The following is a 16,196-nucleotide window of genomic DNA, read 5'->3' on the forward strand; positions in this document are numbered from 1 at the left end:
ACAACACAATTACTCAAGCCAAAAGTATGTTATGCAACACATTCTAAAGTCTATAGGTCAATTAAAAGCTAATTCAATTTAGTATGTGTGAATTTTCACGTGTGTCTTAGTATGTGATATAAAAAAAAAGAGGGGGGAGGCAGAGTCTGTGTGTGTGTGTGTGTGTGTGTGTGTGTGTGTGTGTGTGTGTGTGTGTGTGTGTGTGTGTGTGTGTGTGTGTGTGTGTGTGTGTGTGTGTGTGTGTGTGTGTGTGTGTGTGTGTGTGTGTGTGTGTGTGTGTGCGTGTCAGGGCATGGATGCCAGCCTGAGACGACGGCACTCTGTAGAGCAGATTGCAGTGATACCTCCCATGCCATTCCGGGCAGTACGCCCATTAGCTGTCATTGATTTGCTGACCTTTTGGACTGCTTTCTCTCCCCCAACCCCCCCCCCCCTCCATTTCTCCCCCCACCTCCCTTACCCAGACCTGCCACCTGGAACTCCAGATGCTTTCGCCCAACTGTTGACCTGCCCCTACTGCGACCGGGGTTACAAGCGCTTGACATCGCTCAAGGAGCACATCAAGTACCGCCACGAGAAGAACGAGGAGAACTTCGCCTGCCCCCTGTGTAACTACACGTTTGCTTACCGCACTCAGCTTGAGCGACATATGGCCACGCACAAGCCCGACAGAGATCAGGTGAGGATCATGTGCCCTCGTTTTTTTGTTGCTGTTGCTGTTTTTCAATCACTTTCAGGATCGTAGGCCCTTCTCCCTTCTTTTTTTCTCTCAATCACTTTATTATTCCTCTCCCCTTCCCGTTCCCCTCACTTACTTCGTTTCTAATGTGCTGTGATCCCTTGGAGGAAAATATATCATTTTGATTGGCAATCATTATGAATTTTTCATGGCATTTTGGAGATGCAGATCTTTTAATGGTAATAACTTTAATTGAGGCCCTAAATGGTTTTTTGATGGCCCCGTCTGATATGATTTTGCAGTCTTATGTTCACGATCAAATGATTATGTTAATTTCCAATTTAGACATTTTATCTGCTCCTTAATTTCACTTCAACTAGTAGATTTTATGTTCTTTAAAATCAAGCATTTCCTTTATGCAGTACTAAACTCAGCAAAAAAAGAAATGTCTCTTTTTCAGGACCCTGTCGTTCAAAGATAAATCGTAAAAATCCAAATAACTTCACAGATCTTCATTGTAAAGTGTTTAAACACTGTTTCCCATGCTTGTTCAATGAACCATAAACAATTAATGAACATGCACCTGTGGAACGGTCGTTAAGAGCTTACAGACGGTAGGCAATTAAGGTCACAGTTATGAAAATTTAGGACACTAAAGAGGCCTTTCTACTGACTCTGAAAAACACCAAAAGAAAGATGCCCAGGGTCCCTGCTCATCTGCGTGAACATGCCTTAGGCATGATGCAAGGATGCATGAGGACTGCAGATGTGGCTAGTGCAAGAACTTGCAATGTCCGTACTGTGAGACGTCTAAGACAGTGCTACAGGGAGACAGGACGGACAGCTGATTGTCCTCGCAGTGACAGACCACGTGTAACAACACCTGCACAGGATCGGTACATCCGAACTTCACACCTGTGGGACAGGTACAGGATGTCAACAACAACTGATCGAGTTACACCAGAAACGCACAATCCCTCCATCAGTGCTCAGACTGTCCGCAATAGGCTGAGAGAGGCTTGACTGAGGGCTTGTAGGCCTGTTGTAAGGCAGGCGTTACACCGAGGCCTGTACTCTGGAGCGGGATCGATTTGGAGGTGGAGGGTCCATCATGGTCTGTGGCGGTGTATCACAGCATCATCGGACTGAGCTTGTTGTCATTGCAGGCAATCTCAAAGCTGTGCGTTACAGGGAAGACATCCTCTTCCCTCATGTGGTCCCCTTCCTGCATGCTCATCCTGATATGACCCTACAGCATGACAATGCCACCAGCCATACTGCTCGTTCTGTGTGTGATTTCCTGCAAGACAGGAATGTCAGTGTTCTGCCATGGCCAGCAAAGAGCCCGGATCTCAATCCCATTGAGCACGCCTGGGACCTGTTGGATCGGAGGGTGAGGGCTAAGGCCATTCCCCCCAGAAACTTGCAGGTGCCTTGGTGGAATAGTGGGGTAACTGGCAAATCTGGTGCAGTCCATGAGGAGGAGATGCACTGCAGTACTTAATGCAGCTGGTGGCCACACCAGATACTGACTGTTACTTTTGATTTTGAACCCCCCTTTGTTCAGGGACACAGTATTCCATGTCTGTTCGTCACATGTCTGTGGAACTTGTTCACTTTATGTCTCAGTTTTTGAATCTTGTTATGTTCATACAAATATTTACACATGTTAAGTTTGCTGAAAATAAACGCAGTTGACAGTGAGAGGACGTTTCTTTTTTTTTGCTGAGTTTATGTCAGAATCAACATGTACACTTATTATTGAGTCTCACTCACTCTCAATGTTTTTTCTTTTAGATAAACTAACCTGGGAATTTGTTGACAATTTGCATGCATCACATCCAACTCCCTGTGTGGAAGAAATCAACCTTCTATTCATAGATGTTACATTTGCTTGCCATCCGTGTTTAAAAAAAGAAGTGAATCTGAACAAAACCAGTAGTGACAATTGAAGTCCTCTTGGGGTAAAAAAAGAAAGAAAAAATAAATAAAATGTGTTGTGCAGTTAGTGAATCGTTGTGTCATCGCTTAGAGGCAAGCCCTAATCCCATGTCCCATGAGAACTGTCTCTACCTAGGAAAATATGCCCTCGCCATAAACACCACAAAAAATATAAAATAACCTGTAACACTCCTTTTCCAATTAACCAATCAAGAGAAAATGTGTCATTAATACGAGCCAATAATATTTGAATACCCAGCCCATGCGCCCCGCCCACAACATCCAACATCCAATCCCTAACCTTCCCTGAGTCATGTAGGATAGCATGTCCCCCTCTGCCAAAAACACATTTGCTGTTGTTGGTGCCATTGACAATTAGGATTAGAGAATGATTGTATCTTATTGGCACAACTAAAGTTTACTGCCATCCTCAGAGGGAAGCAGGGGGAGCCAAAGCAGCTGTTGCTGTTTGTTTATGCAACTCAGCAACATACGAGCGGTGGGGTCCTTGACTGGCGCTTGGCGGCCCCACCGACAGACAGACCCACTCCTGCTCGATCTTTGAAGGTTGCTGCCGTTTGAACAATCCCTCCCTGTGTCCTCCCTTACGCCATCTGTCTCCCCAGGAATGTGGGTAGAGTCAGCACACTCCAGCAGTTGTCAGGCTGGATCAGGACGCTGGCTGCTTCTTCCTGCTATGCCTCTGCCTGCGTAGCGTGTGTTGCTGAGAGATCTTTTGTATTGCCTAAGCATTTAACGTGTTTCACCTCCTACTCAGAATTAATTGTGCACGTCTGGTGTGCCTCCCGTTTACACGTACGCTATTATCGTTGTTGTTGTTACTATTATATTTGGATTTTGAAACAGGCAGAGGCCTCCCCCTTTTTGAATTGCAAATTTGAGGGGCCGCAACTGGGGTTTACCTTTGAACAGAGAATCGAGGCCTAGTCCCATCCTATAGTCTGAGATTATTAAAGAGACGTTTGAGGATTCAAATGATTAGGGGAAATCTGTTCCAATTAAGACATTTCAATATTTAGGGAAATGTGTTGTTTCTTCATGTAAAATTACTGTTGTTTGCAGGTATGTGAAATACAGGGAAGGACTTCTTGTGAAATAGTCAGACTATCTTTCGAGTGATTACCCCAAATTAATAAAAGCAGATCAGATTGCTTGTTTCTAATGAGGGGGAAACTATATAAAAAAAAGAGCCCCTTTCATTTATTTTATTTTATTGGCTGCCAAATTCTAAAGGCATGCTTCCTTGGCTCGAGAGGCAGGAAATTAAAAGGTATGTGATTCCCTCTGTTATCAGCGCCACTCTTGTACTCTCTCGTTGGAGTTGGAAGTGTTAAGAGGCAAGATGGGCTGTGTAGCAATGTGAGACATTTGGCTTGTCGGTCGATTGCACCGAGGGCTGATAGTGATTGTTTAGTGAACTCTTTTCCCCCTGTGATGTTGTTAGTGGAACTTATGTAAATACCTGCTTCTTTCTCTATAGCACCAACTGCTGAACCAGGGGGCTGGCAACCGCAAGTTCAAATGCACAGAATGTGGCAAGGCCTTCAAATACAAGCACCATCTGAAGGAACACCTGCGGATTCACAGTGGTGGGTTGCAAGGGGGCCTGTGCACTCCACTTTGAATATGCATAACCTTGATTTAAGGCTGTGGTGAACTTCACAGGGTGTACAAAAATCGATTGCGTTTTTCTTTTCTCTCTCCCACTGTTCCAATGGATGACTTGAGCTACTTTGTTTCCTTCTATCTGCCAATCTCACAATTGAGCAGTTCAGTGTTTACACTTTAGTTTGGCATTCATTAAAGGTGTTCATTGTTGATACATTTCCCCTTAGCCCACTTATATTTAATCATTGAGAATATGTGTGTTCCTTATGACATTCTAAATGCGCTCATGGCAGATATTTCTTTTTAAAGTATACATTGTTGTCTCTTTTCAGGTGAGAAGCCATACGAATGCCCAAACTGCAAGAAGCGCTTCTCCCACTCAGGCTCCTACAGCTCTCACATCAGCAGCAAGAAGTGCATCGGCCTCATAGCAGTCAACGGGAGGATGCGCAACAACATGAAGACAGGGTCATCCCCTACGTCAGCCTCGTCCTCCCCCACTAACACCGCCATCACCCAGCTGAGACACAAGCTAGAGAACGGGAACGGAAACGGCAAGCTCCTGGGCCACCACCAGGACCAGAACAACCACCACCTGAACATCAAAACAGAACCACTAGACTTCAACGACTACAAACTCATGATGGCCTCCCATGGCTTCGGCGCACCTGGGCCCTTCATGAACGGAGGGATGGGGGGAAATAGCAGCCCGCTAGGGATCCACTGCTCAGCCCAGAGCCCCATGCAGCACCTGGGGATGGGGATCGAACAACAGCTCCTGGGCTACCCGTCCCTGAGCAACAACCTGAGCGAGGTCCAGAAGGTGCTCCAGATCGTGGACAACACTGTGTGCAGGCAGAAGATGGACTGCAAACCGGAGGAGATCTCCAGGCTCAAAGCTTACATGAAGGAGCTCGGCAACCAGATCGAGGAGCAGAAACAGGGACTGACGTCACAGGGGGGTCACCAGGTTGGTCTTCCAGTCGTCAGCCATAACGGTGCCACTAAAAGCATCATCGACTACACATTAGAAAAAGTGAACGAAGCCAAAGCTTGTCTCCAGAGCTTGACCACAGACTCAAAGAGACAAATTAGCACTATCAAACGCGAGAAATCCAACCACATGCTAGATTTAGGTACAGAGGATAAGATGCATGAGAACAACATTATGTTTACACCCTTTGCTTGCCAATACTGCAAAGAAGCCTTCCCAGGTCCAATTCCCTTGCATCAGCATGAACGTTACCTGTGTAAAATGAATGAGGAGATCAAGACAGTTCTCCAGACTAGCGAGAACCTTATGCCCACAAAACAGGGGATGTTTACAGAGAAGCATGCCCTCCTGCTCTCGTCCATGCTGTCTGAGAAAATCCCCATCAACCCGTACAAGGACCACATGTCAGTGCTCAAGGCCTACTTCGCTATGAACATGGAGCCCAATTCAGAGGAACTACTGAAGATCTCCATAGCAGTCGGCCTTCCTCAGGAATTCGTCAAAGAGTGGTTCGAGCAGAGGAAAGTTTACCAGTACGGCACCCCAAGAACTCCACCATTAGAACAACAACGGAGCAACCATGCAGATATGGTTCTAGCCGCAAGCAACCACAACCACACTCCCTCTAAAGACTCAATGGCAGCTAGATCCCCAGTGTCCCTGATCAAGTATAATGACCGGGACCGCAACCGGGACCACCGTATCACGTCCCCCTCCGTTGCAGAGCTCCATAACAACGTCAGCAGCTGTGAGAACCAGCTCAGACTCATGAAAGCTAACACGTTCAGTGGACACACCAAACACATGGGTGACCACTCCAAATTGGACCACCAGTCCAGGAGCAGCACACCTTCACCTTTGAACCTTTCCTCCACATCTTCCAAAAACTCCCAGAGTAGCTCATATACTCCAAACAGCCTGATGTCTGAGGACCTGAACCTCAACATGAACCTGTCTGAACAACCACTGGACCTGTCACTGCCAAAGCTCATGAAGGAGCCCAAACATGCCATGACCGTGAAGAGCAGGCCTAAACTAAACAGTATTAACCACCATGACCACTCCAGTGTTCCCTCCCCACGAGAACACTTCGAAGAGCCACTTAACCTGGCCTATCTCAAGAAGGAGTTTGAAGCCAGAGGCCAGAACCACCACAATGGAGACCTCAACAAAAGCACCAGCCCCTTGTTCGGGATGAACCCCTTCGGTGCCAAACCTATGTACACGTCGCTTCCGCAACAGAGCGCGTTCCCACCTGCCACCTTCATGTCTCCGATGCAGGCCAGCATGCCTGGGCTGAGGCCATACCCAGGTCTGGATCAGATGGGCTTCCTACCACACATGGCCTACACTTATGCAACAGGAGCAGCTACCTTTGCTGAAATGCAGCAGCAGCAGAGGAGAAAATACCAGCGAAAGCCAGGTTTCCAGGTAAATAGATAAGCCGCTTGTGGTTGAGTTTTTAAGCCTCAGGTTTATCCTCTCGCTCTGTCTCTCTGTCTCTCTCTCTCTCTCCCTCCATCTTTACCCCCTCTCTCTCTCTCGCTCTCTCTCACTCTCCATCTTTACCCTCTCTCTCTCTCTCTCTCTCTCCATCTTTACCCTCTCTCTCTCTCTCTCTCTCTCTCTCTCTCTCTCTCTCTCTCTCTCTCTCTCTCTCTCTCTCTCTCTCTCTCTCTCTCTCTCTCTCTCTCTCTCTCTCTCTCTCTCTCTCTCTCTCTCTCTCTCTCTCTCTCTCTCTCTCTCTCTCTCTCTCTCTCTCTCTCTCTCTCTCTCTCTCTCTCTCTCTCTCTCTCTCTCTCTCTGTCTCCTCTCAAATTCTCAAAAATAATCTGCTCATTGTGCCACTAATTAAAAGGTACTCTAATGAGCTCAAATGCTCACCTGCAGCACATTGAACCGTGGAGAAAACACAGTCAGGTAGATAACCAGCTGTCAAACGCGCCTGGAGTCAGTTCTCCAAGCAGACGTCATTAGCGATATCAGCACATAATTGCTGTTTCAGAGGAGGTTACGATGTGGGGGATTCAGTTGTTGCCAGACTCCACCGTCAATTGTCCTTACCACAGAGTGCAGGCAGCATCACGTCTCCAGCTCTTCAGTGTAGTCTATTCCAGAGTAAAACATAGACTACACTACGTACCCTTTAAAATCAATCTGTCTCAGCCTAGTTTCTTTAAAAAAAAAATTCCTTAGGTATTTTTTTTGTGTGAATTGTGTGAGGGACAAAGTGTATGTGATCTGTGCAATAGGCAAAGGGTAAGCCCTGGAGCTGCACACAGCACAGAGGATCTGACTCCAACTCCAATTCTCTGCCACTGTCTTGTATTTTATTTTAAAGAGAGTTGCACTCTAAAGCCAAAATGAGTTTCTACACGCAGGTTAATAATGCAAAGGCTCCATGTTCATTCCCACTGAATGCTGAAGGCTGTTTAACATAGAGGGAACCATTTTGATAAAAAAAGTATTAATAATGTTTCCTATTCTAAGTTATTAAATTAGATTTTAAAAATACAGCTACGGGCATTTAGCTCAAATTGATTGCGGAATGATAGTAGCTCTGTTCTTTAAAAACAGTGTAAGAAAAAAAGTGTCCCTGCCAAAGGAGTCATTGTCAGACCAGAGCGAGCACTTCTTAATGAGAGCAATTGTGCTTCTCAATATTGGTCATTTAGAACACCTCTTGATTTAATCATTATGAGTTGGAAATTAGAAGAATATGACAATATGCCCCGCAAAGGGATTTCTCTTATTATTATGACCTTCTAATGTAATAATATGTTCCGCCATTAATTTAAGTTTAAGCCTATCGGGTTAATCTTCCCTTATAAAGAACAGATACATATGGAATGAAAACTCTTTCAAGTATAAAATTAGACTGATTCAAATATATGGAGGACAGATAAACATTTTTTTTTAAACATTCAGGGTAGATTGTCAACCATTACAGTGTAGTCTGCCTTTTATATTTACACCTGCGCTCTGTATTGGAGTGCTAGTAATTAGGTCAAAAACGTAAGTTCCATTCAATCTTTCATTCAGGCAAACATCAGGAGGTACTAAATTTAGTTGACATGTGTGGATTGATAAATGTGTCATTTTCTAGGGGGAGCTGCTAGACGGAACAGCAGATTATATGTCAGGACTGGATGACATGACCGATTCAGACTCCTGTCTGTCCCGGAAGAAGATTAAGAAGACAGAAAGTGGTATGTACGCGTGTGACTTGTGCGACAAAACATTCCAGAAGAGCAGTTCCCTCCTAAGACACAAATATGAACACACAGGTATATACTGTTCTGGAACACTTATCTTACCCCATTGCTTTTATTTCTAATGTTTTGTGTTACTAAACCCTTTCGATTGTTTCATTTTGTTCATTCCCCACTTCTTTCTTGCTTTGTTCTTTTTCAGTTGTATGTAAATCGAGACCTAACTTGTTTCTTCATTGACAGGGGTGAGGAGATATACTTACTAAAATATGTAGAGCAAAACATTACATTATTAGGGTTATGCCAGAAATACCTTTCTCTGAATATGTAAGCTCCGTACTTAAATCAAAATGGGGTAGAAAGAGCCTAACTAAATGTTGTGTCATTGCTTTGCATAATGCATGAGGGCACTGTCTGAGGTAAATGTCATCCTTGGCCATTTCTAATTATATCCATCACATGCTCCTTTATTAACCCTATTATTATTTACAAAACACACTAAGCGCACCCACATATAACTAATAAAGAGACAGAGACAGACTGCTGAAAGTAGCACTTGACCAAACCGGTCCTTTATTGACTATCACTCTAATCAGTGATAGGTCGGTTTAACCCATTGAACATGTGTGTGTTGACGCCATTTTTTTTTTTTTACACTTCTCACCATGAAACGCTTTCACTAAGTTGCATCATTCTTTACACACATGACTACATGCAGCACGTAGCAGAATACCGCATGCTTTATGTAGCTCGCAGGTGTATCTAGTTGTGGTATTAGGGGGTGTGTGTTGCAAGTATAGCAGTTATGGAAGGTGTCGAAGGCATTCCAGGGCTATTTGTGTCTAGGAATTGGCCAGATGTGTTGGTGTCTGTGCTTGGTGGCACACGTGGCGTCACAAGAAGATTGAAATGCCAAAGGAGAAACTCTATCTTATGATTTGTGTCAGATAGACTGTTATATTTCCGGATGTGCTGAGGTGTAGTAAATTCAAAAGGGGTGCAACTGTCCCACACTCCCCACCCCATGATATACACCACGACCAGCCACCATTGCTGGCTGCTGGGAGAGTTTTTATTTAGCCAGATCATTTGGTAGCATGATGTAATGAAATTTCACTCCATCAATGTAGGGCGGCTCGAGTTTCTCGTCTCACACTTTTGCATTCAGGGTATCCCATCTTACATGGTGAGCAGAGTAGAGTAGAGTCCCAAAATAATTGAGGGACAGAGGCGTCTAGACACTTGAATTATTCTACTGAGATTATCAGCGTAGCCATAGGAGTCTCTTGTTCAATTTTCATCTCCTATTTGTTTCTTTATTTGTCACAGCTTTCTGTTTGTTAAGTGTTTGTGATTCTGTTCCTCCATGCTTTAGCGATAGGAGGGAATTTCATAGTGTAAACACATGACAGACCCTGTGGTTTATTTAAGCTGTTTATCTTCTCATTTAGAATAAACAAATAAGTAATGACAAAGTTAGCATTGATATTGTAATGATAGTTCAAGTTGCTTCATACCATTCGAATCATCTGAATGTACCTTTAGTTTGTGTTTGTTCTCCTCCTGATGTTTTTAATTGTGTTAAATGTAGTAACAACGTAGCGAGCTGGGAAACTCATGTCTGCTTTCCTCTCCTTTTGTGTCTCCTCAGGTAAACGGCCACACCAGTGTCAAATCTGCAAGAAGGCATTCAAACACAAGCACCACCTTATAGAACATTCACGACTGCACTCTGGCGAGAAACCGTACCAGTGTGACAAGTGCGGGAAGCGCTTCTCTCACTCGGGCTCTTACTCCCAGCACATGAACCACCGTTACTCTTACTGCAAGAGGGAGGCCGAGGAGAGGGAGGCGGCCGAGAGAGAGGCCCGGGAGAAGGGCCACCTAGAGCCCACAGAGCTACTATTGAGCCGGGCCTACTTACAGGGCATGACTCCTCAGGGCTACCCCGACCTGGAGGACCGCGAGGGCATTCTGAGGGAAGGAGGGATGAACGGAGGAATGAGAGATCGTCAGAAGGAAGTTGAAGGAACGTACGTGAAAATAGGACGTAGGGAAGAGGATTTTGAGGAGGAGGAAGAGGAGAGCGAGAACAAGAGCATGGACACAGATCCAGACACGTTGAGGGATGAGGAGGAGAACGGAGAGCACTCGATGGACGATAGTTCGTTGGACGGGAAAACAGAAACCAAATCGGATCACGAGGACAATATGGGGGATGGCATGTAATAAAACTACTGCATTTAAAAAGCTTCCCATCTTACTTTTCTGTTCATTATTGTTACCTGCTTGGTTTTTAACGCTGCTTTGTTGAAGCTGTACATGCACGTGCCTGAAGCTTCTAGGAAGCTTTGTATTGAAGGACTCAAGGGGTGGTGGTTGTATATGTCTGCCCAAGGAGACATTGATTTGAAGTTTGATTTTGGGGTGGGGTGGGGTGGGGGGGGAGAATTGTGGAAGAAGAGGCTGCATTATGCAAAAATGAAAAATGAATAAATTAATACATTTAAAATATTGTACAGTATTAAGGCCTAAAAATATGTGTGGTGCTAACATCCTAAAAACTCTGTGTTCCATAGTCTTTATAGCACAAACTAGTGACTTGTACAAATTGCACTTCGCTTCTATAATCACTACAAAAATAATAAAAAAGTATTGCCTATGTATATATTTATACAGTGTTGAAAAAAGAAGTAGTCTCCACACTACAGTCCATCAGTTGTATTACTTATCTTTCACTTAATGTGTTGTCTATAGTTTTGCCCTGTCGTCAGGCCAGCTAGCCACACAGTTTTAGGCCTCAGCATTTCTCTGTGAAGGAACTTAACAGATATTACCTGTTTGATTTTAAGATAATGAAGTCTTAAAGAGACCTTGAAATGAAGGGAAAACGGTTTGACAGTACAGTACAGTAGATGGAAGGATCGTGTGAACAATTAAGGAGAAAGCCTTTGTAAGGTGTTTTTGATAAGAAAAAGCCTTATATGCAAACCTTTTAATCTGTGTGTTTCTGCAAGTGCCATCCTTGTATTGTGTGAAAGGAGGGTGACACACGTTACCTCTTCACCAGCTTCGGTATTAAGAGATAGCTCACCTTGATCTTTGAAGCACCCATGTCAGTATTAGTACACTAGGCAGCAGTTCCTTAGTTTACATATGTCTGTGCAATTTTCAGGTTTATTTCATTAACTTTTGTCAGTATTACACCAAACAATTTTTTGAAACAACAAAATTGCATTCATTTTGTTTGTAGGTTGAATAACATTTTATTTATGTGGCCCATTTTATATTTCCTAATTTTATTTATTTCATACTGTAGTGTACAGTATTATAGTTCTTCAATATATAGATATATTTTAGTAAAAATGAACTTGGCGTTGATCATTGGGGCAAATTTTACGTAAAGAGAGCATTTATTGTGTTTTGAAACATTAATTGTGAAATGCGAATTTTCAACTATATTATTTTGTTTTATTTCCTTTATTTTCCAATTACTGGAAATTCCAAATTTGGGAACTTTTATACAATATTGTGAAAACACTGTATTTTTAACAAAACAAATTCCACTTTCTTCATCTTTTTTTTTTTTGCTAAAAAAATGAAGAGGGACTGTTAAGATACAATGTATGATACCATGACTGAAGAAAATCTTTCCTGAAATGTCTTTGTAAAAGTATTATTGAATTTTTAATTTGTAATTTCTCTTGGAAATGACCATGCTCGAATAAAAGTAGCCAAATTACAGAACACAAATGCCTTATGTTCAACATTTTTTCATGCTTTTGTAGCAGTGCTAGAGAACCACATAACTACACCTGTCACTCAGAAAAGGAGTCGTCTGAAAGTAAAAGACCCACATTCCCCCAAAATTGGTAGTTTTCCTAGTACGAGTTACATTTTTCACACACTGAATCACACAATAATTCATTATTTTTATCATTATTTTCAAAAGTTTTATAACATTCAATAGACTTAATGATTATTGACAGTCATATTACCATTACAGAAAAAAGCAAAGAAACAAATGAAGTCATTCAAATGAAAGGTGGATGCCAGCTTAAAGTACTTTTGTGTGAAGATACTTATAGCTATTAACCGCTCACACTGCAGATGCAGATTCAAAGCAGCATCAAAAGGCTAAGATGAAAGGGAAAAGGTTGAGCAATGCCAAACACAGAACATGCTTTGCATATTCCAATTTTCATATTGATCCTGATGCCATCTGATCACTCGGTGCTATCTCACAGATAAAAGGGGGAGGAGTGTCTTAAACGATTAGCCATTGAATTTAACCACGTACTGTTAACTGTCCGGGACGATTAAGAATGCAACGCTTCCACAGAGATCAGAGGTAAAGGAGAAGAAGATACCTTCAAGGACGATAGAACACTCCAGGTGAAATGTATTTGACACATTCTAGTACCCTTCTGCGCCACAATAAGGGAGATCATGACGTTAGTATTGTTATTTGTTACCCCAGTCAATCATTTCGAAGTAAACAACAATTTCCTTTTAAAACGTCCTTTGAAAATACTTAACCGAGCTGGTCGAATGTTTGGGAGGAAAACACACCCAATGACACCATGCTGTTACAGTGACTCTTAATAATGTCATATTGCCGTATGTTTTGGCCAGATTGGTGGTGTGTTTGGAACGTATGAACTTGGATGATTCATCACTGGTTTTATGTATAGACTCAGACTTTAAGTGTAGATTTTGCCTTCAGGGTACACAATTGCTTCCATTCATATCTCCAAGTCTTACTATAGCGACGTTGCTTCATATTGCCATTGGCTCGACACCTACTGTACCTGGCCGACATATTATGTAGGGAAACTTTATGGCCCTTGGCATGCACAAGTTCTCAGATGAAAAGGAAATTCAAATAGAAGTGTGTATAGAAGTGTGTACCACTGAACTGAATAAAAGGTACATTCAGTAGAATTAACTCTGAATAAAGGATACGCAGCTTATTTCCAAAACGTTTAGTAAACATTTAGCAAAAAAAAACAATAAGAGGTTCACATAGGATCCAGGATATATCCAGGGTGAGAGAGGTAGAGAGGAGAGCTCAGACTTTTGACCTCATTCAATTATTTACATATCCCCATATGCTGCCCATATCATTCTCAGGGCGTATGAAGGACGGCCCCTGTGAAGAAGGCCCAGACCTGGCACTGGGAGAGAGAAAGTTCAATGACAGGCAGGCAGGAGAAGCACAAGTGACCAGTAGGGATTAGCCAATCAGAGTGTCAGAAGAGCAGCCAGCTGTTAGCTGTTCAGTCTGGCCCAAGCAGAAAGAGACCCAGAGCAGGTGGTGCACCAGTGTGCCAGTGGTGGGACAAAAACAGACAAAATAAATGATGATAATAATAATAAAAGAAAATCACCCAACCAGAACTATATCCTTATTGAAGGGCAGAGTATCGTGAAGTTTGTACTCCAATGCACTGTTGAGAATGGTGGCAAGCCAAGGAGTTCTCAACTATTTAAATGTGTTGCATATCATGAAAGGCTACACCATCTGCGACAAAGATGCTAACACACATGGATTTCTGCCCCATAATGTAAAATACTCGATTTAGCAAAAGGGCTGTAACACAGAAAACTACACCAACCTATATTCAACTGTAAATGTTTAGTATGCGTTGATCACAATACATTCTTTACCAATAAAATACAATTAGGATCTATTTAAACGTCATCTCACGTATTGATTTCCAAGGTAACGCGTCAGAACAAGCAGACTGAATACCTTCACTCTCAGTTGAGGGAGTACTAGAGGTCCAAGCCTGCCCTGCCTGCATTCGCTACTCTGATGAATGCAGCAGGTGCAGAGCGGGGAGGAGGCAGGCGAGCAGTAAAGGGCACAAAGACAACAATGCTCTCCAAAATTGGAGGGGGTTGGGCATTGTGTGGAGCAAAGAACGATGCATAGACTTTTATTATTTTGCATGTATTATTTGATGCACTTGTTCACAACCCCTAGCAGCATAGTTGACGTGGTATGGAAAGGAGGCATGGCAGGAACAGCAGGCGTTGTATGTAAGTAAGCTGTTTAGACTGTGTTGGTCTTGTGATATGATGGTTTCTCTACCAAGACTTCCTTTTATCTTTTTGTTTGTTTTTCTTTTCTTGCACACCAGTCTGCACAGTTTATCCATCCATACTTTCACCCCTTTATAACCCCCCCCCCCCCCCTCTCTCTCCATCTCTCTGATGGGAAAGTGATTATGTGTTTTGCCAATGCGTTTGTGGAATCTTTGATATGCACAAACACAGATTCTAATGCGAAGCAACAGCGGCTTTGGCTGACGGGTGATTAGAATGCTGGATCATGGCTGTGTCTGCAGGGCCTCAGCTGGGTACAGGGAACATCACTCATTACACATTTCTAGGGGAGTTTAATTCGTGCTAGGCCCAGCATGCCGGTGTAGGTGTAATCATATCTATTTAAATTACTGGTCAGTTACGGCCAACGACAATGATAATCTGCGATGCCATAGGATAGAAGGATGGGATGATTCCGAGGTGATTAAACCATTGGCCAAGACAAAGCGACACTTCTTTAACCTTATCAATGAGACGGTTAACCACATGATCCCCTATCCATATAGGGTGATAAGGCTATAGCCTGGTTTCTGAAAGCTAGTGATCACCTTCAGGGTTTTCTGTACAAAACTTTACCAGGGATATTAATTTCAATGGTGCACAATAATCCTTCACAAATTATAGTGATCCTTTCAAGATGGGCACATGCATTCTTTATGAAAGGCATCATGCAAATGGTGGATGACTGCCTAGACGTTCATGTCACTAATATGTTACTGTCCTCTTGACTTAATTAAACATGGTCCCCACTATTTTTGACAGGAAAATATCTCTATTTTAATTAGATACTTCACCACCAGACAAAAAAAGGACGATGTAATTCAAAGTACGGTTCATGTAGTCATTTAACTCTCGCAAGACTCATTGTCTGCTTGCCCTCCTTTCTGATGTCAAGCTATGATTTGTACGCAGCCTGAATGATAGTAAACAGGGTATTGTTAATAGCTAGACTGATTGAAGCTCAGATGTTTGTATGGGCTCTCTAACCCCTGTACAACATTTAGCGCTGGCTCTGAAGAGGCCATTGCCAATTAATTTATGAGGTTAGTACATGGTAGGTATATGATTACAGTATGCACGGTGAATAAGCGCCTGAGTTAATGGACTTAACACTGTTTTTACACTGCACACTCTGGAAATAGATAATTATGCCATTGAGGGAGCCAAACCTTTGCAGCCCAAACCTTTTTGTTGGATTGAAATTAATGCAATTTTACGTATATGTAATTTCTTAAAGCAAGCATTCACTCCTATCCTACTGGGATTAGGCCTAATGACAGCAGTTAATTACATTAAGTGTAATTCTTTTAAACAGTTCATGAACTGCAAATTATACTTAAAATCGCTCCTTAATGCTCTTAACGGTAATTAAATGGCTTAATATCTCAAGAAGAAAGAAAGAATATAACAAACACTGTTGAGATAAAGCACTTTTTGGGAGTATAATTCCATTCCATGGACATGTATGTATGCTAGTGTTGATCATATCACATAATTACCATCAATTTGTTAGGGGGAATTGGCTATCTAAAACAACGACATGCTTCAATAAAATGAGTCTTTAGAGCACATTGTTCTGTTTGAAGGAGACTGTATGATAAAGTGTAGCTGGGCACCTATAACACTGACC

The 16,196-nt window shown here is 42.7% G+C and overlaps 1 protein-coding gene across 7 annotated transcripts in view; it reads left to right on the forward strand.

The window, feature by feature from the left end:
- LOC139532138 (zinc finger E-box-binding homeobox 2-like) overlaps nucleotides 1–12,208 on the forward strand; it is an 80,582-nt gene extending 68,374 nt beyond the window's left edge. For 5 of the 7 annotated variants that reach the window (XM_071329345.1, XM_071329343.1, XM_071329347.1 and 2 more), the window contains exons 6-10: nucleotides 465–679; nucleotides 4,122–4,230; nucleotides 4,582–6,674; nucleotides 8,350–8,530; nucleotides 10,107–12,208. In XM_071329345.1, coding sequence (XP_071185446.1) covers nucleotides 465–679; nucleotides 4,122–4,230; nucleotides 4,582–6,674; nucleotides 8,350–8,530; nucleotides 10,107–10,684 — 3,176 coding nt within the window. In that variant the 3' untranslated portion in view covers nucleotides 10,685–12,208. The remainder of the gene's footprint in view (nucleotides 1–464; nucleotides 680–4,121; nucleotides 4,231–4,581; nucleotides 6,675–8,349; nucleotides 8,531–10,106) is intronic. The other 2 variants (XM_071329350.1, XM_071329348.1) reach the window with 1 other exon arrangement.
- Nucleotides 12,209–16,196: the final 3,988 nt, after the last annotated feature.

The sequence above is a fragment of the Salvelinus alpinus genome, chromosome 10, assembly GCF_045679555.1.
Source record: "Salvelinus alpinus chromosome 10, SLU_Salpinus.1, whole genome shotgun sequence".
Taxonomy (NCBI): domain Eukaryota; kingdom Metazoa; phylum Chordata; class Actinopteri; order Salmoniformes; family Salmonidae; genus Salvelinus; species Salvelinus alpinus.